This window comes from Ascaphus truei, chromosome 2, assembly GCF_040206685.1.
Source record: "Ascaphus truei isolate aAscTru1 chromosome 2, aAscTru1.hap1, whole genome shotgun sequence".
NCBI lineage: Eukaryota > Metazoa > Chordata > Amphibia > Anura > Ascaphidae > Ascaphus > Ascaphus truei.
The window spans coordinates 113,118,134-113,144,330 of NC_134484.1; the positions used below are offsets into that span (position 1 = coordinate 113,118,134).

The window sequence follows — 26,197 nt, forward strand, 5'->3', positions numbered from 1 at the left end:
ATTATCATACCCATGTATTTTGCATGTTACATATTTTGGGTCCCTACATTTTTATTGTGTATTCTTTGTATTGTGAACACAGGGCCGCCAACGTTTCGGTCTTCGTAGAGGGACCTTCCTCAGGGCTGTTTTGATTGCGGCACCAACTCTGTGAGTTTGGATATATATATACATATATATATATATATATATATATACATATACATATAAATATAAATATATGCATATACATATGCACTGTGTGTGTGTGTGTGTGTGTGAGAGCTTGAGAAAGGACCTTAAGGTCCGAAACGTTGCTTCTTTTTTCTGTGATTACCCCCTGATGCTTGTGTTACTTCATTAAATTGTATTTTTTGAATGTGTGAGTGCTCCAGACTCTTTGATACTGAGTATTTATCTATTTTTGTTGCTGGATGGTGATCCTGGCCGCACTGTGAGCACCACGAATGATCATTTTTTCCTTTTCCTTTTTCCCTTTGAGTGCCCTGAACATTCTTGCTATTGTTATATATATACAGCTCAACCCCGTTATAGCGCAGTCCTCGGGGGCCACCCAATCCGACCGCGCTAGAACTGGGGTCGCGCTATTTTTTTTTAAAAAAATGGCCGCCGCGCGCCCAATTGGGAGGGAGGGAGGGAGGAGGAAGGGAAGGAAGAGGTGGCCGGAAGCCCTACACGTCCCCCAGCACCGGCCCTCCGAGTCCAGCCACAGCCTGCTCCTTACCTCCCACCCCCACCACCGGCATCCATCCCCCTCCACCGGCATCCACTTCCTCCCCCCCGAGGCCCCCACACCTACCGACCCTCTGCGTCCGCCCTCCATGGCATAATCAGTTTTGGGCCTAGCCCATGCAGCCCTCCGAGTCCCAGCCTGCTCCTCACTCACCCCCCTACTGGCATCCACACCAACCCCCCCCTCCTACCGACACCCCCCCTCCTACCGACACCCCCCCTCCTCCTGATGCCAGCTCGCTCCAATCTCAGCAGCCGACACCAAAGGTAGGGAGGGGGAGTGGGAGGGGTGGTGTGAGTGTGGTGTGCTGTGCAGTGTAGTGTGCTGTGCAGTGTAGTGTGCTGTGCAGTGAAGTGTGCTGTGAGTGCTGTGTGCTTTGAGTGCTGTGTGCTGTGAGTGCTGTGTGCTGTGAGTGCAGTGTGCTGTGAGTGCTGTGTGCTGTGAGTGCTGTGTGCTGTGAGTGCTGTGAGAGTGTGCTGTGAGTTCTGTGTGCTGTGATAGTGTGCTGTGAGTGCTGTGAGCTGTGAGAGTGTGCTGTGTGCTGTGAGAGTATGCTGTGTGCTGTGAGAGTGTGCTGTGTGGTGTGAGAGTGTGCTGTGTGCTGTGTGCAGTGAGTGTGTGCAGTGTGCAGTGAGAGTATGTACAGTGTGCAGTGAGAGTGTGTGCAGTGTGCAGTGAGAGTGTGTGCAGTGTGCAGTGAGAGTGTGTGCAGTGTGCAGTGATTGTGTGCAGTGTGCAGTGTGTGTGCAGTGTGCAGTGAGCAGTGTGTGCAGTGAGCAGTGTGGGCAGTGAGCAGTGTGGGCAGTGAGCAGTGTGTGCAGTGAGAGTGTGTGCAGTGAGAGTTTGTGCAGTGAGTGTGTGCAGTGAGTGTGTGCAGCGAGAGTGTGCAGTGAGAGTGTGTGCAGTGAGAGTGTGTGCAGTGAGTGTGTGCAGTGAGAGTGTGTGCAGTGAGAGTGTGTACAGTGAGAGTGTGTGCAGTGAGAGTGTGTGCAGTGAGAGTGTGTTCAGTGTGCTAAAAAAATGTAAAACATTTTTTTTTTAATAATTCGGTGAAGTGTGCAGTGAGAGTGTGTACAGTGTGCAGTGAGAGTGTGTGCAGTGTGCAGTGAGAGTGTGTGCAGTGTGCAGTGAGAGTGTGTGCAGTGTGCAGTGAGAGTGTGTGCAGTGTGCAGTGAGAGTGTGTGCAGTGTGCAGTGAGAGTGTGTGCAGTGTGCAGTGATTGTGTGCAGTGTGCAGTGAGCAGTGTGTGCAGTGAGCAGTGTGTGCAGTGAGCAGTGTGTGCAGTGAGAGTGTGTGCAGTGAGTGTGTGCAGTGAGTGTGTGCAGTGAGTGTGTGCAGTGAGAGTGTGCAGTGAGAGTGTGCAGTGAGAGTGTGCAGTGAGAGTGTGCAGTGAGAGTGTGTGCAGTGAGAGTGTGTGCAGTGAGAGTGTGTGCAGTGAGAGTGTGTGCAGTGTTTTAATTCGGGGTCCATGCTTAAACCGCGTTATAGCGGATCGCGCAATAACGGGGTTGAGCTGTATATATATAGCTTTGATCCACAAAGCTTCATTTTACTAGTGTCCCAAGCTATATATATCATTATAGTTACTACAATATGCTTAGCATATTTCCCAGGTGTGCTTCTTTTTGAGCACAAGTGTCTCTCAACGTGTTGTTTCAAGGTTGGTTTATATATATATCCCCTCAAACCAACCTTGAAACAACACGTTGAGAGACACTTGTGCTCAAAAAGAAGCACACCTGGGAAATATGCTAAGCATATTGTAGTGACTATAGTGATATATATAGCTTGGGACACTAGTAAAATGAAGCTTTGTGGATCAAAGATGTTTATCCATGCACACAAAACATTGATTTTGCACTGTATGCAGAATTGATTTCTTACAGACTTTTAGCTTGTGCATGTCATTGTGAAGAATATCATGTAAAACTCACTGATGAAACACTTAAAAACTGCTTTGAACTGTGCTTATCGTGTTCTATTCTCTACTTGGATCCTTCTGTGTTCAGGCATTCAAGTGTTAGTTTTATATCAGGAAACATTCCAGCAAGTGGTATAGTGGGAACTTTAATCATGGGTGCATACAACAATAAAGGGAAAATCACCAAGTCCAGTGAAGTATGGATGGAAAACACTGAGCTCAATGTGCATTACAGCACAAAAATGGCACATACATTGGAGCCATATACTTAATTTACTGGTCTCTGAAACTGTTTAAGGAAATAGACTTTTGTACATTGATTTTTACCAAGTCTTTCCTGTGGCCTAGGCAAGCTCTCGAAAAATACTGTAAGTGTAGGGGTTCATTGTGCCTGCTATAACAATCCTAACTAAAAACCACATAGTGTGCTTTCTACATACATCAATTATATTAATATTGAATAAGGCCCTTAGGCCTTCTGGGGTACTTCACTGAAGATTTACAGTTATGTTACAATATAAGTAAGTGAAAAAGTGTGTTGAACATTTGTGATATGCAGCTTACAACTGTCTAATGCAATGTGCAGTTGTGTCTCCGTTTCTTGCACCATCCGTGTGTTTTGTACTGTGTGATTTATCTGTGTTTTATCATGAACCGTAACTCCAATATGAAAGACCCCAATATATCCTATGGGATATAAACAATTGTGTGCACGGCAAACAAGTACACTTTAAATATCCATGAGTAAAAAAAGAGTCTTTTGTACGTCATTTTCAGTATTGCAAATAAACCTAGTAAGGCATATTTTTTTTTCTTCAAAAGAGAGCCTGCCCACAGGTATAAAATTACTATGCCTGCTATATTCTGCCAGGTGACCAAAGAGGAGACGGATGCAGAACAGAAGACATGTTTTCAGAGGGAAAAAGTAGTTCTGTTCAGCTTAACACACCACACGAAAGGAAAGTACATGATTAGAAACCCACCGAAATGTCAGGTTGACATGGTTACAATTGATCTAATTATAAAAAATAAAAAAAACAAGATAAGTAACTTGGCATCAATAACCACAATTTCACTGAAATGTGTTATCTAAAGGTGCGCTCCCTCTTTGTACCAATTTCAATCCCTTGCAGTAGCATTTTTTTTTTTTTTTTGTTACCTTGTACTAGAATTATAGTTTCAGTAAATACGGTCTTCGAATTGCTGGTTATCCAGTCATTGTAAATAAAGACATGGTTGGTGCAAGCAAAATCCCCTTCTTTAACTGTGATCTTCTCTAGGAACCATGGATCTGTATAATAAAGCACACATATTTATTTAAACAATTGAGTTAGTTCTGTAGTAAATAAAAAATATCCCTTGTGAGCACGCCATCATCTCTTAGCAATGCTTCCACTGCAGTTAGGGATTCTAGGAAATGATGGCAAATAAGCACACAGTGTAATTAGTTCTGTGAAACTTTACAAACTACATCAATCAAGCTCTCTACTCTCAGTACTGGTTCATTTTTACTAATTTAGCCATGAATTACTACATACTACAGGGCTCTTCCTCTAGCAACCCGTGAAGGGCCTTGATGTGGCCTTTGCATGCTCAGTTACTCAAGCAGAGAGTTTGAAGAATTTAGCAGGAGCAAAGTGCAGTTTTTCCACGCTAAAACTCACTTGTAAGGTAAAGTAATGTAAATACATACAGTGGAAAATCTGCCGGCCTTAGGCACTTAGCTGTGGTGGCCGCCCCCTTGCTGCCGCCCTCCTTCTTCTGAATCGCAGCGCCAAATGACGCCGAGGACGTCATCAACGTGATGTCGCACGGCGTCGTGTTGCCATGGTAACGTGATGTCATGATGCAATTTGGCGCGTCATGTTGGTGACGTTGGCGGCGTCATTTGACGCTAAGGTTCGAAATGAAGAGGTCGGCAGCAAGTAGGCGGCCGCCACAACTAAATGCCTTCCCATTAATCTCGATTGACCCGAGAGCTCAGCAAATGTATATGGGGGTGGACATTTTTTCTGCCTCCAAATTTTACCGCTCTAGGCCCGGGCCTAATGGGAAATCCACCACTGAATAGATACGATAAATATGTTTGCCAAACGTGGAAATATTATAATCAAGTTTTTAAATGTATCTAAAATTACAATATAGTAAGCTTGTGGCCCGCCACTCTTAAATGCTTTTTGAGCTGGCCCCTTTGGAGAAGGAATATGTATGTAGGAATGTGAAATAGTACACACATGATCACCATAACAGGGCAATATAGCTTTAGATTAAAATGTAATATTATAAAAACAACCTGTACAAAACAGATATTAGACTGTGAAACGGGAAAAAAGAAAACAAAATTATACATGTACGGTAGCAAAACAAACCTATTTACAAAATGGAACATGATGTTATTTGGATTTACTTTGATACTTATTTTCCTGGTTGCCATGCAACCCTTATTAGTCTAAAGAACATTCGTGGAGTGAATGTGTCTTTGTGCTTCATTTTTAGCAAGTTCTGCAGACAGGAGATTACATGTACAGTATCAGGACCGTGAAGCAAGGCAGATACACAGATGCAAAAGAAATTGGGAAATTCATTATCTTTCTATTATTCTGAAGTTATCGTACAAAAATTAATCTTAGACTATTTTTCAATTCATTCTCTACCAAAGGGGTTCACAGTGCATTATGAATGGTTTAATAATCAACAATACTTAAAAGAGACAAATAATAGCCCCCCAGCACCGAAGGCTGGGGCAACATGATGGGGTGGGGTGGGGCGGCCCGTACTGGGCATTGGCTCACGCTGCATGTGTAGGGGTTTGAGGTCAGGGAAAGGGGCATGTGTTAGGGGCAATTTAGGGCCAAGGAAGAAGAGGAGGGGCCCAAGAGAAGCAAGCCCACCCATCCTCCCTTGTTTGTTATGGTTGTTTTTTGTATTAAGTGTTAAAGCAAATAACAAAAGAGAATATATACAAATATTCAGATGGAAAACGATGATGTGGAATTCCGATATGTTTGTCACATCTAGATGAGGCGGTGGTTTTTGGTACAGATAGGGCCCATAAGTATCAGGTTTGGGCATGTAGTGCAGTTAGTAATTGGTGTTTGGAAGCGTCCTCCTTCGTGGAAGATGCAGTATGGTTGCTGTGTCGGTTGTCCGAAAGCAATAGGGGGTTACGATCCACAGACATGGTACAGGTCAGTCTGAAATGGGTCTAAACCATTGTTGTATTATCAATAAAATCTGTGGCCTTATTGCTCCATTAAGTTGTCAGTTGTCTTCCTTTGGCAGTAGGGGTTCATCGGGCCTACCCTAGTCAATGAATTGACTCAAGCAAGAAGGCTTTTCTTTGCACTTGTACATAATCCCCATAGAACAGAAAGTAAGCCTTAGTAATACACCAGCAGTCAAACCCAGTGTAAAATCTTGCTGTTCATGAGATATTTACAGCTCTCAGAGCTCTGTACTGAACCGTCGTAATGGCAGTGATACTGTAAAGTTTTATAGGTTTTAAACGAGGTGTTTGATACTTTTTATTTTAAGTAGACAAGTATATGTATTATAGAGCATTATTGAAAGACTTAAATCTTTTGCTTATTTTTGATTATAAAGAAGACTCCGAAAAGGTGTTTAAAAAAAGACATCAATCAGTTGTAGCCTATTAAACATATCACTGCTGTAAATTCAATTTGATTTCTTGTGGACTGCATCTAGAGATGTGCGAATATATTCAAACTGGCTTTGCTAAAGTTCTCCTGGTGTTTCTTAAATATTGCTAAATTAGGAAGCATTTCTAAGCATTCATATTGCAGTTTGGATCACTTTACAGACGTCTGGTTAATGTTTACTTTTTTTAGACATTGTTCTAAAATTTCACAACAATTTCTCAATTTCTCACCAGAATTGAGCAAAAATGGCAGTAAATGTTAGTCTCTAGAGGGCCACATGACCTTGTAGATGAGCTTGCCATTTTTACAAAATATTTAGTAAACAAATAGGCACATTTCACCTGATATATGATCTTCAGTGAAAATTTCTCACATACCTAATCTGGACAATTTTGCGAGACGTAGCGCAAAAAAAGCTGTGCTCTTCTAATACTTAATTCCTAGTATATTTATAAGTATACTAGACTTGTATAGATACCAGAGTAGCCAGAACTGGTCCGGTGACAGACAGCACACAGTGGTATAGAAAAAACGGTATTAAAGATAACGCAGGACACCAAAACCGAGGAAGGTCCCTGTTGAGGACCGAAACGTTGGTTTTGGTGTCCTGCGTTATCTTTAATATAGTTTTTTTCTATACCACTGTGTGCTGTCTCTGTCACCGGACCACCAGACCAGTCCTGGCTACTCTGGTAACTATACAAGTTTATTATCTGCCTTATGGGACAAGCATCAGAATTTTGAGAAGGCTAGTGTGCAACACTGTTATACTATGGACTATAAGTATACTAGTATATTATTCCTTATTTATAAGTATATAAATAACACTGTGTCCATGTGCAAATTAGTGCACAAAGCAGTGCCATTCACTTCCTGTTAATGAGCTCTGAGTATGTTGTTAATGTGAGTTACAGATGTAGCAAACATTATTGCATGCACGTGCAGCGGGTTTGAAACAATGGCTGCTTCTCCCGCTGGTGCATTGTGTATGTCCTGCTGCAGCCCGCTAGTGGTTGCAATGGCTACATCTGTATATTGTTGTACTCTATCTTTGTTCCATCCTTTAGCAAATAAAAATATCACTTGTGAGCACGTTCACATGTTTCAGACAGGTCTGCAACCCTGTCCTTCCCCTTTATATCTTAGCATACAATACTTCTCCTGCAGCCAGGGATTCTGGGTAATGGCATTCAAATGAACACAGTGTCACCTTTTGCTTTGTGTCCATTTTAACATGGATCCCCTTTAATCTTATGCCTACTCTATTACACAGCTTTCTAGCACAGCATGGGTTAAGTATTCATCCTTTAAGTATTCATTTTATAAGTTAGAGCAAATAAAATATCACAATTAGAATAATAAACAGCAAGTTTACACTAACATTAATTATTACTGATACAGTACATATATTTGGTGCATTTTATTTGATGCCGAATACCTTTTTTTGAGTTGCTAAATCCAACCACAATCCTTCGCAGTTTCCCAAGATGTACTGCTTTGATTTTAAAGTTATCCACCTGAAATGTAAAAGTAAAGATAATCCTAATTTTGTTGAATGAGCAGTTTTAATGTGTCAATATAAAATCAATAAATCATATAATTGTTTTTTTTTTTTTTAATAAAATGATACTCATCTGAGCTGATCCACGCCCCATTAAATATGTCAATATGAGATTAAGGAAAACCAAAGTGCTGGCAGACTATATGGCCCTTATTTTGTAATGTGTGATAGCGCAGATGATGTGCTATTGCAGGAAAAGTCCTATTAAAGTCAATGGGACTTTTCATGCTATAACATGTCATATGCACTTATCACACCTTACAGAATAATTGCCTATGTGTTTATTTTGTGGGGTAGGAAATGAAATAAAGTGAATGATGGGGGTGGTCGTTTATAGGAGCTCTGAGTGATTTTTAGCACATTTATACAACATTGGTTTCATGTTATTTTCACAGTCTGGTCCATTTGCGTGTTTCTTTAGTGCTATGTTTCACAAATGCTACCAAAAATAATGCAGGGCTCATTTATGAGCTGTGAAGAGCAAAGATGTGTTTATAATAAAAAATAAAACGCAGATATATAAAAAATGAATATAAAATTACTTTTGTATGTATGTATATCTTTATTTATATAGCGCCATTAATGCACATAGCGCTTCACAGCAGTAATACATGTGACAATATAAATAACACATAATACAAATAACTCATTATGGGATTAAGCGCTTTCAGATATAAAAGTAACGTTAGGAAAAGGAATCCCTGACCTGAAGAGCTTACAATCTAATTGGTAAATATCAAGAACTTACAGAGACAGTAGGAAGGTGTTCTGGTAAGTGCGTCTGCAAGAGGCCAAGGTCAATGTATAGAGGTGTATATATCATCCACGGAGCTACTCATAAGCTTCGTTAAGGTGGTGGGTTTTAAGATGGGTCTTAACGGTGGATAGAGAGGGTGCTAGTTGGATATTGAGGGGAAGGGCATTCCAGAGGTGTGGGGCAGTCAGTGAGAAAGGTTTAAGGCAGGAGAGGAATTTAGATACAAAAGGGTAAAGAAAAGACATCCTTGAGCAGAATGCAAGAGTTGGGATGGTGCATAGCGAGAAATTAGGGCTGAGATGTAAGAAGGGGCAGAAGAGTGTAAAGCTTTAAAAGAGAGGAGAATTGAGTGGGTGATCCAGGATTTGATAGGAAGCCGGGAGAGGGATTTCAGCAGGGGAGACGCTGAGACAGATTTAGGAAACAGTAGAGTGATTCTGGCAGCAGCGTTTAGGATAGATTGTTGGAGAGTGTCACGCTTGTGCTCTCCTCACAAGCGCAGGGAAGAAAGGGAAGGACCCGTTAGCGAGGTGGGGAGGCCGCAGGGGATACGAAGGGAGTAAGTTGCCACACAGCTTGGGATCAGCGCACATAGTCACGTGACTGTGCCGCGCGCATGAGAATGCGTGACGCACCTGGAGGTGCGGTGCCTACTCGGAGACACGAGTAATCCAGCTGCATGTGCGCGCATGCTCTGACAGCAGAGCGGCATTGCGCGCGTTCTCAGGCACCAACGCGGGGGTTGTGGGAAGCCAACGCTTCAGCACGGGAGTCTGGAAACGGAAACCAGGAACATGGGCATGGAGTCCAGAGCACAAGGTAACATCCAGAGAAGGATTGCTTCTTGGAGAACGTCCAGACTTCTTAAAGGCATAGTGACAGAAACAGCAAGGTGCAGCGAAACTAAAACATAACATAAAGGTTCTTAGTCTAATCCATTGGCCAAGGAATTATAAACCTGCTACCACGTCAAGGTGAACCCTACTAAGCAGGTACCTACACTACCCGACGGTAAACTAACCTCAGTAGTATAAGAGTGACTGTCCCAGTCTTCCGGATTCCACAGTAGATAAGTAAAGGTCCCAAGGAGGTCCAGACAGGAACAGTATGCGATGAGTACTAGCAGGCACCAGGGCAGGCAGCAAATGACTAATAGCAGAGAGAAAGTTAAAGAGAGGCTTACTTCCTGTCAGGAGGAAGAGGGCAGGGTTTACCAGAAAGCAAGTTGGTGTTGCTTGCTTCAGAATCCTTAAAGACACAGGATCTTGACTCGCAGCTAGAGGGCGGCGATCAGAAGTAAACAGGTAAGGAAAGAACACCGTTACAGAGAGACAGGTGAGAGGCGGAAAGTCCATACAACAGGAAGTTACAATAGTTGAGACAGGAGAGAATGATGGCATGTGTCAGAGTTTTAGTAGTAAAGCAACAGAGGAAAGGGCGTATCTTTGCAAAATTGCAGAGGAAAAAACAACAGGTTTTAGCTACATTTTGAATGTTAGAGGAAAATGTCAGAGAAGAGTCAAATGTGACCCCCTAGGCAGTGTGCTTGTGATACTGGGTGTATGATAGTGCTTCCAACAGTAATGTAGAAGGGGGTAGTAGGGCCAGGTTTGGGAGGAAGTATGAGGAGCTCCACTTTTAACATGTTACGTTTGAGTCGGCAAGGGGCCATCCAGGATGATAAAAGTAGGGTAAAGATATGTTCATAATTAAAATATCATTCACAAGTTAAAGAATCTCACCTATTTAGGGAAAATATTTTGTTAAAACTATTATAAGAATTCTCCACTTGTTCAAAAAGAGAATCTTTATTAAAATAAAGTCCATTACACAGAGATTTCAACCTTTAAAGCAGCAGTCCAAGCTGCCGTTAATTTATTTATCCCCCACCCCCTTTAATATGGGCATCAATACAATTCACACAATGATAAGTAATTAGCTAAGTTGACAATCGATCCGGTTTCCTGTCATCGATCAGCCAAGATTCAGCTCAGGGGTTCACTGAATGACTACAGAGTAGTATACTGCAGTCAGTGGAACGCATATGCATATTAATATGACAAAGTTGGGAGAAGGAGTGGCTCTTAGAGTAAAGACACTGACTGGCACTGAGTTTGATGGATCATTGCTATCCTTCAATTAACTACCACACATGAGTGCAATTTTTGAGGGATTCTTGTGGTGGTTGGACTCTCTTAGTCCTTACCTCCAATGTACACATAGATTCAATATATTTCCTGATGCGCCTTGTGATTTCTTTCACTCAATAGATTGCTTATAATAGGAGATCGGTAGACCTTGCTATATTTTGATATATGTTTTAAGGTTGTAAGAAATTACCTCTTACATATTGCTTGTTTGGCTAAGGCATATGTATACATTGCATGAAACTGTATTTGTGAATTAGTGATAAAGCCCAGTTAGTGAAGGTGTTTGGGCTGGACTGGTGATTCCATGTATACTGTAAGTTACACCTTTGACAGAGAGCAAAACAATCCGCCAAATGTTTTTTTTTTTTTCATAAGTCCCTGTGTTTTTTACTGTTACCTAATTAGTTATGGTTACAGTACGCTGATACTGTAGGCTTTACTTAAAATATTTCAGATCATTATAAACAACACTTAGAGTGTTAAGCAATTTACACAGATGAATGTATTTGCAAAACATTTTCACATAATTAAATATGTGTGTGTTATAGTAATATAAATGTAAAATGTCATATTCTAGATTACATGTGGATAAATGGGTCCTGCTCATGGCATCCACCTCTGTGTGCCTCGAGTTAGGACATCACTGCAAGTGTTATGTGGATTTTTTCCTGTCATGTACTGTATATAATTTTTTTTTTTGCATTTCTGTTCACAATAGTTTATTTTATTTTAAAGTGCATCTAAGGCCCGTTTCCCGCTGACCTGGGAGACCACACGGACAGTTTGCAGAAAGTTGCATGCTCTTATGTGCAAAACCTCTGCGGGTTCGGCGCGAAAAGCAGAGCCCCGCACCCACAATGTGAGTGGCTCAACGCTAAAAACAAAATAAATATAATTTTTGTACAAAGATTCAATTTATAAATATAAAAGCTACAAGACGATAATTGTATGCTGCTAAACCAAAGTTTATTTCGTGTGACATTGACACTGACACTGAGTGAAAATGTATTTTGAACTGTCATTTGATTGGCCGGAAAATAAAACGTGATGCTACAGCCGCCTGAAAAATCAAATGTTCTGATCTTAGCAAAACGCTGCAGCTTCAACGCGCAACTTTCCCGCCAGACACGCAGTCACAGTGGTTGCTAACAACAACAAAAACAGAAGAGTGGTTGCTGGGTGCGCGACGCCGGGACCATAATCCCTGCCTTAGATTTGTTAATGTAACATTAAATACATCACAAATAGTGATGTAGACATATAGAACATTTACACATATGTTACGAAATGTTGTTTTATATTTATATTTTATATATCAGTTTTCTTTAATTATGTACACATAATTTTACTCTTCACAGCTCATAAATTAGTCATTTTAGTACATTTTAGAAGAAGTCTCTCACAGAAATGAAAAAGCTACAAATGTGTATTACTAATAGTCAGCATGGATTTATGAAGGATAGATCATGCCAAACTAACCTTATTTGTTTCTTTGAGGCGGTAAGTAGGAATTTAGACCAGGGTAATGCAGTTGATGTGGTCTACTTAGATTTTGCAAAGGCTTTTGATACGGTTTCACACAAGAGGTTGGTGTACAAAATAAAGAAAATTGGACTCAGTAATAATGTATGCACCTGGATTGAAAACTGGTAAAGGACAGACAACAGAGGGTTGTCATAAATTGAACTTTTTCAGGTTGGGCTAAAGTCGTGAGTGGAGTACCACAGGGATCGGTACTGGGACCCCTGCTTTTTATTAACTTGTTTATTAATGACCTTGAGGTTGGCATCGAGAGTAAAGTCTCCATCTTTGCTGATGATACTAAATTGTGTAAGGTAATAGAATCAGAGCACGATGTAATTTCTCTTCAGAAGGACTTGGAGAGACTGGAAACGTGGGCAGGTAAATGGCAGATGCGGTTTAATACAGATAAATCTAAGGTTATGCATTTGGGATGCAAGAATAAAAAGGCGACTTACAAATTAAATGGGGATACATTGGGGGAATCCTTGATGGAGAAGGATTTAGGAGTGCTTGTAGACAGCAGGCTTATCAATAGTGCCCAATGTCATGCAGTAGCTGCAAAGGCAAACAAGATCTTATCTTGCATTAAACAGGCAATGGATGGAAGGGAAGTAAACATTATTATGCCCCTTTACAAGGCATTAGTAAGACAACACCTTGAATATGGAGTACAATTTTGGGCACCAATCCTAAGAAAAGACATTATGGAACTAGAGAGAGTGCAGAGAAGAGTCACCAAATTAGTAAAGGGGATGGACAATCTAATTTATGAGGAGAGACTAGCTAAATTAGATTTATTTACAGTAGAAAAGAGGCGTCTGAGGGGATATGATAACTATATACAAATATATTTGGGGACAATACAAGGAGCTTTCAAAAGAACTATTCATCCCACGGGCAGTATAAAGGACTCTGGGCCATCCCTTAAGGTTGGAGGAAAGGAGATTTCACCAGCAACAAAGGAAAGGGTTCTTTACAGTAAGGGCAGTTAACATGTGGAATTCATTACCCATGGAGACTGTGATGGCAGATACAATAGATTTGTTCAAAAAAAGGTTGGACATCTTTTTAGAAAGGAAAGGTATACAGGGATATACCAAATGAGTAAACATGGGAAGGATGTTGATCCAGGGATTAATCCGATTGCCAATTCTTGGAGTCAGGAAATATTTATTTTTCCCCTTAATGGGGTTTTTTGTTTGCCTTCCTCTGGATCAATAAGTAAGTATAGATATAGGATAAAGTATCTGTTGTCTAAATTTAGCATAGGTTGTACTTGATGGACGTACGTCTTTTTTCAACCTTATCTACTATGTAACTATGTAACTATGTAACTATGTATAGAAAAGGAAGCACAATAACACATACTTTACAAAACCTGCAGACTTCGGGGTTTGGCAAATCTGAGCATACTGGTGCCCCTTTTTAAGTATTTATTATCCAATTTGTATCTTTCATACAGTGCTGCAATGCACATACTATTTGACATCTCCTTTCCAGAAATGCTTATAACTGAATTTTGAAATCTGATGCACAGTGTCATACAATAATATGTATGGGGCGACATGGTGTGACACTAGGGTTCTAAAACATACCTAGGATCCAGCAGCTTTCCTGCTAGGCCCCTCTCCTCCTATTTCTTTGTTATTGTTTTTTGAAGCAAACACACCTGTATAACAGGTGATGCAGTCAAACCTTTAAAAGTTCAACCTTGTCATGGAAGTCATAGCCGGGTTTAAACAAGTTCAGTTCTCAGGAATTACAAAATGGTTTTTCACGCAATTTAAAAAATGAACAAGGATTGGCCAATATTCAGCTAGTACAATATCTCAAAGGTGATTCCCAATTACAATACAGTGCCCAGTACACAGCCCAAATGAGCTTACAATCTAAACACACACATTGAATAGATTCATTGTCTAATGGGGATTACAATTAAAAAGGTTTCTGGAGACCAAGAGAGAAAGTTCAGTCAGTACATAAAGGGGAGAAGTGTATTATCATGAGTTTTTAGGTTACTGAGAAGACTTGAAATAGCAGGCTGTCGTGAAATATGGTAAGGCTTATTTCCCTATACAATAAACTGCTTTTAAAATTGTGTCTTTAATTAAATGTATTTATTTATTAAAATGTTTTACCAGGAAGTAATATATAGAGAGTTACATCTCGTTTTCAAGTAAGCGATCCCCCCCTTAGCCATAGGCGGGGGGGTTTCATGATCAGGTGGGGCCGGCCTTCTGCCCGCTGGCCCGCCCCACACTGCCCTCCCCGATTCCGGGAGGAGTCAACAGTGGCCTCCTTTTAAGGCCAAGCTGGCAGGGGCATGTCCTCTTTGCCACCCGCCAGCTAATCACCCCCCCCCGTCCCCTTAGTTAGGATAGGGCAATCTTGCGGTAACCGGCAGCGAAATGTGAGCGGGGTATTCTCGGTAACGGGCACATGTATGGTATGTGGTGTTAATGCTTCTCTGTTCTGTTGCAGTATGGAATTCTGTTACTCTGCTGATCTTGAAAGGAACAAGGTTCCAGGCAGGAGGGGTCGTTGACTGGCTTTGCCTTTGTCGCGGCGGCTCGTGGGGGGTAGGTGCTTGTTCTTGCCATACTGGGAGCTGGTGCGTTTGAGCCCGGGTGGAGCACGAGTGACGTCGATATCCCGCGTGCACAGACAGCAACAGCTCGGGGGCCGGCTGAACCTCCCCTCCCTCTCCTGTCAAAGGTACATTCTGGCGAGGAGTGGCATTTACCCCTCGTAATTTATGCATACAGTAAATAAATAGCCATGGCCATTTTACCTCCAGTTTCCCTGGTCATGTTTAAGCAAGTATTAGCAATCAAACACATGGGGTGTAGGCGATAGAGATATTTATTTAAGTAAGCAGGTTGTATTTTAGCAGATATACCGTATCATGCTCTTCTGGTTTGAGCATCAGTTCTGGCTAAACTGTAGATTTCTCTTTCTCCCCCCTCTCGTTGAAAACAACAAACCAGCCAGGCCATGTTTTAGAAAACACCAACCAATCACACATTCACATATAAGATAAGTGCATATACAGTATGTTTGGTAACTCATTGCTTACCCTTACATTCTAGTGTGTTTTAAAAGAATGTTTTTAAACTTTAGGTGGCATTTTTATACAGAGAACTTGACATTTCCTATACAGTAGCTATACTGACATCAGCAGCATACGGTATGACAGCTATTCTTAGATTTATAAAAAACCTATAGTGCATCATTAGTTATTACTAATTGATTGACATTAACAAATTTGGGAAGGTTAGATTGAACGGAGTGGACAAAACTTGCACAAATCATTCGGTGGAACAATATTTGGCAGGACATTTGAAAATGGACTAAATATTATATATAGGGGGAGGGCAAGAAGTTCTCCAGTAGGGATTGTCCCCACATCTCTGGGGCCTTCAAGAGATGGAGGCGCTGTCACCGTGAATACGAATCAGTTACTACCCCAGAAGCCTGTTCTGTTCTCCCCTACAACAACGCGGGAAGCTCAGATCTACTTTGAGCCAGCAGGTATGCACCACACCACACCATGAAGCAGTGAAATCTCCCAGAGTGGGGACGGGGAGGGAAATGTGTTACATTTGGAGGCACTGCTGAGATGCATCGGGACAGGCTTTCAGCGAAGCAAAACTGGAAGACATAAGGTATGCTTCCAGCGAGAGTGCCAGAGAAGGAGGGAGGCTAGGTGTAGTGTCCAGGGGACCCTGGCATACTATAACTGGGGCTCAACTTCCCCGCCAGGGAGCTACAGCCTGTGCTGACCTAAAGGGTGAATAGTCTGGAGACACAAAGGCTATTGCTGTTCTAAGTTGCCCTAAGGCGGGTAGTCGAGATGCCTAGAAGGTGGTGTACCTCTGATCCCCAGGAACCACTGAAGGAAGGGTCTGCGATACTGGCAGCCAAGTGGGTGGCGTAAGAGTACTGCACAAGGAAGAGCCCAGAGTATTACTAGCCAGTAGCCAGACTATGGAACCACAGGGTACTCAAACTGGACTGTTATCGTGTGCAGTGTGCCGCAGAAAGCGTTTTGCCTAGCCTGGGGTATATTAATGTTCCACTGGTCAGATACTATCATAAACTGCAGAGAACTGTGCCTGTTGCCACGGAGCTCGAGTGTGTGGCGCGCGCATCATGCGCGCACGCCGCGTACAGGGAGTGTGAGCCACGATTCGGAGGCGGGAACTCCCGCTGTGACCCCAGCCCACGTGCGCCCGCGTGGGAACGCCATCCGGCGCGAGGATGAGACTCGCACATGCGCGGAGGAAGAGGGAGTGCGCGTGAGAGCGCGCGAGTCCTGAGCCCCATCAGCGGCCGTCAGAGCAGGTACGAGAGCTGTGCGCCTGCGGGTAAAGGTGCGTGGCACCTGGCTCCTGACAGTACCCCCCACCCTTAAGGAGCGACCTCCGGGCGACTCCGGTAAGGTCTGAGGGGAAATTTCTGGTGGAACCTTTTGAGAAGATCAGGAGCATGGATGTGATGGTGAGGGATCCAAGATCGTTCCTCAGGTCCGTATCCCTTCCAGTGCACCAGGTATTGAAGAGTTCTTCTAGAAATTCTTGAATCAAGAATGGACTGAATCTCGTATTCATGTTGACCATGTACGAGTCGCGGGGTTGGAGCCGAGGAAGACGGATCTGGGAAACGAGTACTCTGGAATGCAGGTTTAAGGAGAGATACGTGGAAGACGGAAGGAATCTTCATAGCGGTTGGGAGTTGTAGGCGGAAGGCTACCGGGTTGATCTTCTCCAGAATGGGGTAGGGCCCCAGATATCTGGGTGCCAGTTTGAGAGTAGGCACTTTGAGTCGAATATTCTTTGATGAAAGCCATACCTTGTCCCCAGGTTTAAACTCAGGGGTCCCACGGCGGTGGCGATCGGCTTGGTGTTTCTGTCCAGAGATGGCCGTCTGAAGGTTCTCCTGGATTCCTTTCCAAGATCTTTTTAAGGACAAGATCCGTTCATCTGCAGCTGGAACATCGGAGGGTGAGGTGTCGATGGGGAGTCGGGATTGATGAAACCCAAAGTTGATGAAAAACTGAGAATTTTTAGTGGATTCATTCCGTAGGGAATTGTGGGCGAATTCAGCCCAGGGGTGGAGGTCTACCCAATCATCTTGTGTATCCGAGATAAAACAGTGTAAGTACTGCTCCAGTGTCTGGTTGGTTCTCTCTGTCTGCCCATTAGTCTGTGGGTTATACCCAGAGGAGAAATGAAGGGAGATGCCTAGTCTTTGGGAAAAAGCATGCCAGAATTTGGAAATAAATTGGGGACCCCGTTGGACACGATGGTTAATGGAACTCCATGAAGGCGAAAGACCTCTTGGACAAAAATATAACAAAGGGAAGAAGAGTTTGGTAAACCTTTGAGAGGAAAGAAATGAGTTTGCTTGTAAAAACGGTCAATAATCACCAGAATGGTATTCATACCCTTGGAGACGGGTAAATCCACAATAAAGTCCATGGCCAAGTGGTTCCAAGGGCGATCGGGAACAGGAAGGGGGTGTAGAAGTCCTTGGGGTTTGTTATGGGGTGTCTTGTTGCAGGAGCAAGTAAGGCATGCTTTGACGAATTCCTTTACGTCTGAATTAATCCATGGCCACCAGAAGGTTCGAGTGATAAGGTTGGATGTTCTCTTAGCCCCTGGGTGTCCTGCGGATCTAGCAGAGTGGCCCCATTCCAGAATCCTCTTGCGAAAGCGAGGTGCAGCGAAAAGACGACCGTCAGGAACCTCTAGACCCTCCGGAATGTTGCCCTGATATGCGAGAATTTTGTCCAGCACGTCAAAGGTATTAGCAACAAGAATGTATTTAGCTGGAAGAATGGTCTCCAATTTAACCTCTGGCTTATCCTCGACAATGAACTGGCGGGAAAGTGCGCCGGCCTTCACATTTTTTGATCCTGGTATAAACAAAATTATATAATTAAAGCGGGAAAAAAAAGTGACCATCTGGCTTGACGAGCTCCTAGACGCTGGGCAGTCCCAATATAAAGAAGGTTTTTATGATCTGTAAGGATGGTGATAGGGGTCTCCGTACCCTCAAGCAAGTTTCTCCACTCCTCCAGAGTGAGCTTGATGGATAATAACTCGCGGTTGCCGACGTCATAGTTCTGTTGGGCTGTGGAATTTTTTTTAGAAAAAAATGCGCAGGGGTGAAGCCTGGCCTAGCTCCAGCTCCAATGTCTGAGGCGTCCACCTCAAGGGTAAATGGGAGGCTGGTGTCTGGATGAGTCAAGATGGGTGCCGAGATGAAGGCCTCTTTAAGGCGTTTGAAGGATTGAGTGGCTGTAGAAGGTCAAGAGGTAGTATCTGCCCCCTTCTTCATAAGGGCAACAATTGGAGCGACAATGGACGAGAAGTTCCTGATAAATCTCCTATAATAGTTGGCAAAGCCCAGGAATCTTTGAATGGCCTTGAGAGATGTAGGAATAGGCCAATCCAAGACTGTTTTGAGTTTGGCGGGGTCCATGGAGAACCCAACGTCCGAGACAATGTAATCCAGAAATGAAGTAGAACTTCGGTGGAATTGGCATTTCTCCAATTTGGCATACAAGTGGTTCTCACGGAGGCGTACTAGTACCTGCTTGACATGGTTGATGTGCTCCGGGAGTGATTTGGAAAAGATTAGAATATCGTCGAGATATACGATCATGCGCCATGTACAGGGAGTGTGCGCCGCGATCCGGAGGCGGGAACACCCGCTGTGACCCCAGCCCACGTGCACCCGCGTGGGAACGCCGTCCGGCACGAGGATGAGCCGCGCGCATGCGAGGAGGAAGCGAGAGTGCGCGTGAGAGCGTGCGAGTCCTGAGCCCATCGGCGGCCATCAGAGCAGGTAGGAGAGCTGTGCGCCTGCGAGTAAAGGTGCGTGGCACCTGGCTCTTGGCACGCTTTCTGCCGATAGCCACCTGTGAATGTGAGGTGGTCTGATGCCGTTCCCCTGCGGAGGTGTCCCTACACTCATCATCTTCTACCGACAATGGTAGCCAACCCGTGGTGATGCGCCAACCGGCGGACCACACCCGAGACCTGGAAGAAAAAGACTTAACTACCTTCAGAGTGGAGTGGCAAAGTCCAGAGACCACCACACGGCGAGCGCTGGTGCACCCAGAACCCCGGAGAAGTCCCACGTCCATGGCGGTGATCAGTGCAGCGGAGGCGGTACCTGACAGCATTCCAGATGACCCAACGACCCTCGTGATCCAGCAGAACAGTGAAGAATCACCCCCTTACTCCCTGCAGGCTGCGACAGAGGAATCCAGAGAAGAGGCCCTGTCCGGCGCCTATTTCTACGAGGAGGAACGCCATGTATTTCCGGCGCAACCCCTGACCGATGATGAACTTCCGGTGTGGGACTTAACCTATACCGGGATCCTGCGTTGTCTCCGCCTGATGACGTCACTTCTGCGGTGACCGCCAGAGCAGACCGAGACTATGCTGTGACTGCTCCGGTGAGTACTGCCCTCTCCTGATGATGAGGAGGGGGGAGACCTGGTGAGGGGGAGCTGATGATGAGGGGGAGGGGGGAGCTGATGAGGATGAGGGAGGGAGAGCTGCTGAGGGGGAGCTGATGATGAGGAGTGGAGAGAGCTGGTGAGGGGAGCTGATGATGATGATGAGGGGGGAAAACTGGTGATAGGGAGCTGATGAGGAGGGAGAGCTTGTGAGGGGCAGCTGATGAGGATGATGATGAGGGGGGAGAGATGATGATGATGATGATGATGAAGGGGGGAACTGATGATTAGAGAGAGGATCAGGGAGAGGGTGATGGAGGGAGAAAAAAAAATTACAGTCCGTATTAATATTAATGGGGCCTTAAATTTTTTTGCCCGGGGTCCCACCCATGTCTAGCTACGCCACTGCTCCTGTGTATGCTGTTACTTTCTGCATGTTGAATAAAGCTGTTTAATTTACGTTGTCAGAGCAGTTTCCAGTTCCTCTCTTCACTATGGGCCTTATTCAGAGAGGGTTGATAAAAAAAATCGCCAGGGAATTTAAAATTACTGTTTTTTGGGCGTTGCTATCACAGTATTCAGAAAGGCTCGATTACCAGTGATAGCAAAATTCCCAAAACGGGCGAGTTGCTGCCAGCGAGAGCATCAACCCTCTGAAAAGGCTTAAACCGGCGATTCATTTCTGCTGCAGAGAGAGCTGCTCTGAGAGAGCCGCCTCTCACAGCTGAAATGTCGCCCGAAAATTATTTATTTAAATATACATTTCTTTAATAGTGTAGAGGTGCAGGGGGTCTCCGGAGCTGAACCACGTTGGTTTTATGTCCGGGGACCCCCTGCTTCCCGAGATACAGACACCTTTATGGGGTGCCGGTATCTCCTATGCAAGGAAATCTCCCGGTCACGTGACGCGGGACATTTCAATGCAGAGGGATACCGGCACCCCATAAAAGGTGCCTGTATCCCGGGAAGCAGGGGGTCCCCGGACATAAAACCAACGTGGTTCAGCTCCGGAGACCCCCTGCACCTCTACACTATTAAAGAAATGTATATTAATAAATATGTAAAAAAACATCAATACACACCCCACCCCCCCCCCTCCGCCCAAACCCATACAGTACAGTAATGGGCAAAATAACTATTATCCAGATATGGATAATAGATTATTTGCCCATTATTAAACACTGCATTAGCATACATAAATAAAGTAAATAAATAAAGTTATACTTACCACAACAGCAGGTCCCTCTGTCCTCCGTTGACAGAAAGCATATATACAAAATAAATACATTCTAATGGCCCCTAACCCCTTATTCACCTTAGCGGTTACTAACCGATATAGTCATTAAGGGGTTAACCCACCCTGACCCGATACCAACCCGGGAGGCCTAAGCACCCACACTGATTGACTATACCCACCCTATAACCATTGAGTAGTATAGTGGTACATCATACCCATATTATAATAATATGGGCATGATAAGCCTCTATAGCACTCAATGGGCACCCTAATGACAATAAATTAATACACAAGACACACAGTAATAAAACGTAACTAAACTCCAAAAAAACACACATCACTAAATAAAAACAGTAGCCAGCTAATCCAATCAATAGAAGCAATTACAACATCAACAATGAATTAATTCAACCATTACCCAATCAAACGAATTAATTCCTAAACCAACTCAAAATGAATAGTAACACTAACCAATCCAAACAATGAATTACTCCAACATTAATGAATGTAACCATTAAAACTCCAAAAAAATAATTAAAACAATCTCTGAAGTAACCATAAAACATATTAGCTAACATAATATAACATTAAGTACAAGCGAACACCAATCGCAAACCTTTAATTACATTAAGCATGAAAAAACAAACAATGACATCCACATAATACATGAAATGAAAAAAAGCAACACCAATACCAAGCGACAAATGTCCCCCAAATATTGTAATAATAATGTATTAATCTGTACCCTAAAGAGGTACCGATTAATATATTATCAGTCAATGTGCCTCCCCCAAAAAATCAAAACACACATCCAAAGATTAAACCTGTAAAAAGAGACATTTACAAACATTGAATATATTACTTACCATTAGAAGCGGTGGCCCTCCGACTCCCGGGGAAACAGGAAGCTCACATACCTTGAAGGCCTCCAACAGCATCCGATGCCATCCGCCGTGAAGATCCGGCTCAGGTACCCCAATCTTCTTTTTTCTTTCTCTAATCACCTTCTTCTATCTTCATCTGTAACCATTTCTTGTTCTTCTTTATCATCTTTCTTCATCTGTCAATCCAAAATACTCCATGTAAAATCCCAGCCGATGCTGTCTCGTCGGCTTCTTGGGCTCAAATGAGGCGTCACGGCCTTAAATATGGCTTGTGACGTCACATTTACCCTAAAAATGGTTAACAGCCACCTGATTGGCTGTTAAAACCATGTTCTGACTTAAAAAATTTTTTTTTGCCGTGACGTTACTTAAAGGGAATGATGCCAGCCAATCAGAATGGCTGTGCTTCATTTGCCTTTAAGATGACGTCACGAAGCCGGCGTCACATGGTATTTCAGCCAATCAGATCGTGGGAACACATTCCACACTCTGATTGGCTTAACTACCTTGTGACACAGCGGCCATCTTGGATTTAGTAACGTCATGTTAAAGGGAAATTAAGCACAGCCATTCTGATTGGCTGGAATCATTCCCTTTAACATGACGTCACTAAATGCAAGATGGCCGCTGTGTCACAAGGTAGTTCAGCCAGAGTAGGAATTTGTTCCCACGATCTGATTGGCTGAAATACCATCTGACGCCGGCTTCGTGACGTCATCTTAAAGGCAAATGAAGCACAGCCATTCTGATTGGCTGGCATCATTCCCTTTAAGTGACGTCACGGCAAAAAAAAACAATTTAAGTCGGAACATGGTTTTAACAGCCAATCAGGTGGCTGTTAACCATTTTGAGGGTAAATGTGACGTCACAAGCCATATTTAAGGCCGTGACGCCTCATTTGAGCCCAAGAAGCCGACGAGACGAGGCTGGGATTTAACATGGGGTATTTTGGATTGACAGATGAAGAAAGAAGATAAAGAAGAACAAGAAACGATTACAGATGAAGATAGAAGGTGATTAAAGAAAGAAAAAAGAAGATTGGGGTACCTGAGCCGGATCTTCATGGCGGATGGCATCGGATGCTGTTGGAGGCCTTCAAGGTACGTGAGCTTCCTGTTTCCCCGGGAGTCTGAGGGCCACCACTTCTAATGGTAAGTAATATATTCAATGTTTGTAAATGTCTCTTTTTACAGGTTTAATCTTTGGATGTGTTTTTTGATTTTTTTGGGGAGGCACATTGACTGATAATATATTAATAGATACCTCTTTAGGGTACAGATTAATACATTATTATGACAATATTTGGGGGGCATTTCTTGCTTGGTATTGGTGTTGCTTTTTTTCATTTCATGTATTATGTGGATGTCATTGTTTGTTTTTTCATGCTTAATGTAATTAAAGGTTTGCGATTGGTGTTCGCTTGTACTTAATGTTATATTATGTTAGCTAATATGTTTTATGGTTACTTCAGAGATTGTTTTAATTAATTTTTTGGAGTTTTAATGGTTACATTCATTAATGTTGGAGTAATTCATTGTTTGGATTGGTTAGTGTTACTATTCATTTTGAGTTGTTTCGGAATTAATTGTTTAGATTGGTTAATGGTTTAATTAATTCATTGTTGATGTTGCTATTGATTGTATTGATTGGATTAGCTGGCTACTGTTTGTATTTAGTGACGTGTGATTTTTTGGAGTTTAGTTACATTTTATTATTGTGTGTCTTGTGTATTACTGTATTGTGATTAGGGTGCCCATTGAGTGCTATAGAGGCTTATCATGCCCATATTATTATTATATGGGTATGATGTACCACTATAATACTCAATGGGTATAGGGTGGGTATAGTCAGTCAGGGGTGGGTGTTTAGGCCTCACGGGTGGGTGAAGGGGGTATTAGCCCTAAGGATGGGTGTTTAGACCTTGCGGGTGGGTAGCGGTTGGGTTAACCCCTTTATTACCTTATCGGTATTAACTGCTAAGGTAATGAGGAGGTTAACTCCCCCCGCAACCCCCCCACAATGCCTAAACAGCCACTAAGGGCCAAATTCCCCCTTCACCCACCCTCGCTAGCTACAGTATTGTATTGTATGTTTCTTACAGTAAGCCTGGCACGGGTGTTTAACCCCTTCATTGCCTTAGCGGTTAGCCGCTAATGTAATGAAGTTGCTGTACATGCATGTTTCCTGCCTCGGATGCATGCCGGGGGGGTCCAGAGCTGCTATTAATGACTATCAGCTCCGGAGACCCCCGGCATGAATCCGAGGCAGGAAAGGGGCCTGATTTTTTCTAAGTCCCGACACATCGCTGCTCATCGAGACATCTCCCCACCAATTGACCAAAAAATTTGTGGGGAATTGGATTTGGTGAGAAGAACGCCTTTTAGGGCTGCGATGGGCTGCGATATGCCGCGACAGCCGACTCGCAGGTCTCTGAATCGCGCGAGTTTATCAACCATCCGAAAATGGTTGATAAGCGGCTGATCGCTGCTCAGTCGGCGAATTTCGGATAGCGATAAAATTTTGCGTCGATACAGGCCGTTATCGAGCACTTATCGAGGCTATCTAAATACAAGTAGCCATTTTGGGCGATAAGTGCTCGATAAGGCCTTATCGAGGCTTTCTGAATAAGGCCCTATGTGTCTACATTTTTAATTGTTGTGCCTTTTTCACACATAGAGACATAACGGCATATTCAACAAATAAATAGCGGGACTTTCAAGGCAAATTGTGCAGTACTGGGAAAGTTTTGATAAAATTGCACAGCGCTTGCGGTATTCAATAAAAAGTTATTCTTAAGTCAGATGTTTTATTTAAATAATTATTAAAGGTTAACTCTGGAAATGTTATACAAATAAATGAATGGTGATATTTTGTTTTCTTGTCTCTGCCTTATTTCTTCTCTCTTTCTGTCTCTCTGGTCTTCTTTCCTATTAAGACCTTTTTATGTATAAATAGGACCTTTTCCTAATAGGTTCTTAATAGGACCTTTTCCTATTAAGACCTTTTTAATAATAATTGTATTATTATTACCTTAATATTAAAGTGGTGTGTAGTGTAATATATTAATTATTAGTAAGAATAAGATGCTAAGCTGGAAAAACATATGAGCAGATTCCCATCTGACATGATGCTAGCTGGTTTGTGAAATGACAGAAAATAGGAGGACTAAAGATAGAAAATCTTATCCAAAATGTAGTTGTTTCCCAAAATCAAGACCAAGCTTTGTACATAAAGTAGCACAAAAAGAATACTGTAGTTCTCTTTTTAGGCCTATAAAAGATTCATGATAAAGAGCAGAAGTGAGTTCTGCCTGTATAGGCTACAGCCCCAGTCCTTCCTGCTCCACGCGCGCCTGGCGGCATCTTGTCATCTTCCCTGCCAGTATATGCATCACAGCGCTTTGCACACCCACACAGCCACTGGGGTTTGCCCCATATAGGGCTGTGCTGTGTGGTGCGCATGCTGTAGCTTGCACCGCCTGGACCACCGGGGACTCAGCAAGAGGTTTATCAGGGTAAAGAGAAGACCTGTGTGTGAGAAGAAACAATCAGTGCAGCTCCTCTGAACCAGTTAACTGGGTGTAATAATTGCGTTGCTAAGGAGGTTGTGAAGTCCTGGCTTACCTACGCCTGACGGGTAACAGGTTTGAGCTCAAGGTTAAAGAAAGAGTGAATATAGCTGTATTATTGCTCACGTGAAACAAGCTTTTTATATATTTGATTTAGATATCTTAAAAAATATAGTATTTCCATGTTCTGTTTGTGCCTCAAATGGGCAAAATGGGCAAAAACAGCATTGAAAGAGATGAGTTTGGCTGCGTCCATACAGGGTGCGACCGCACATAGTGAGAACAAAATGCCCCATCTCAATGAGGCAGGCCATAGAGCACACGACGGCGGGTCACGTGGGTGGTTCAGCCAATGTGAGCGAACTAGCCTCGTGATGTGACGGCCACACCTCCCCATCGCGCACGTCATAGGCATCTTAAAGGCAACAGATCGCTTAAGCTACAGGCGCACGCGACGCCATGCACACTGCCGCGCACGCGCCTACTATATCCAAGGCTTTAGATGCACCCTGGAAAATGCATATTGTAAAGATAGCCCTGGCCAATGGGGAAGGAGTGACATGACCCATGATTACCTCTCTCTCATCCGGATCCCTCCCCAAAAGGTTGAGACCGGCTGCTGCGGTGTTCTGGCAAAGCGGAACAGGCGGCAGAGAGAAGTCCCAGGCAGAGGCTGAGGAACTGGCTGCCTCCTCCTACTGAGGATTGGCTTCTGTCTGTGCTCCGGAGAGG

The 26,197-nt window shown here is 43.3% G+C and overlaps 1 protein-coding gene across 3 annotated transcripts in view; it reads right to left on the reverse strand.

Annotated features, from left to right (window-relative positions):
- The window catches only part of RP1 (RP1 axonemal microtubule associated), a 452,067-nt gene that overhangs the window by 142,133 nt on the left and 283,737 nt on the right, over positions 1-26,197 (reverse strand). For all 3 annotated transcript variants that reach the window (XM_075584311.1, XM_075584310.1, XM_075584309.1), the window contains 2 exons: positions 7,752-7,830; positions 3,814-3,945 (listed from right to left, as the gene is read on the reverse strand). In XM_075584311.1, the coding sequence (XP_075440426.1) occupies positions 3,814-3,945; positions 7,752-7,830 (211 nt within the window). The remainder of the gene's footprint in view (positions 1-3,813; positions 3,946-7,751; positions 7,831-26,197) is intronic.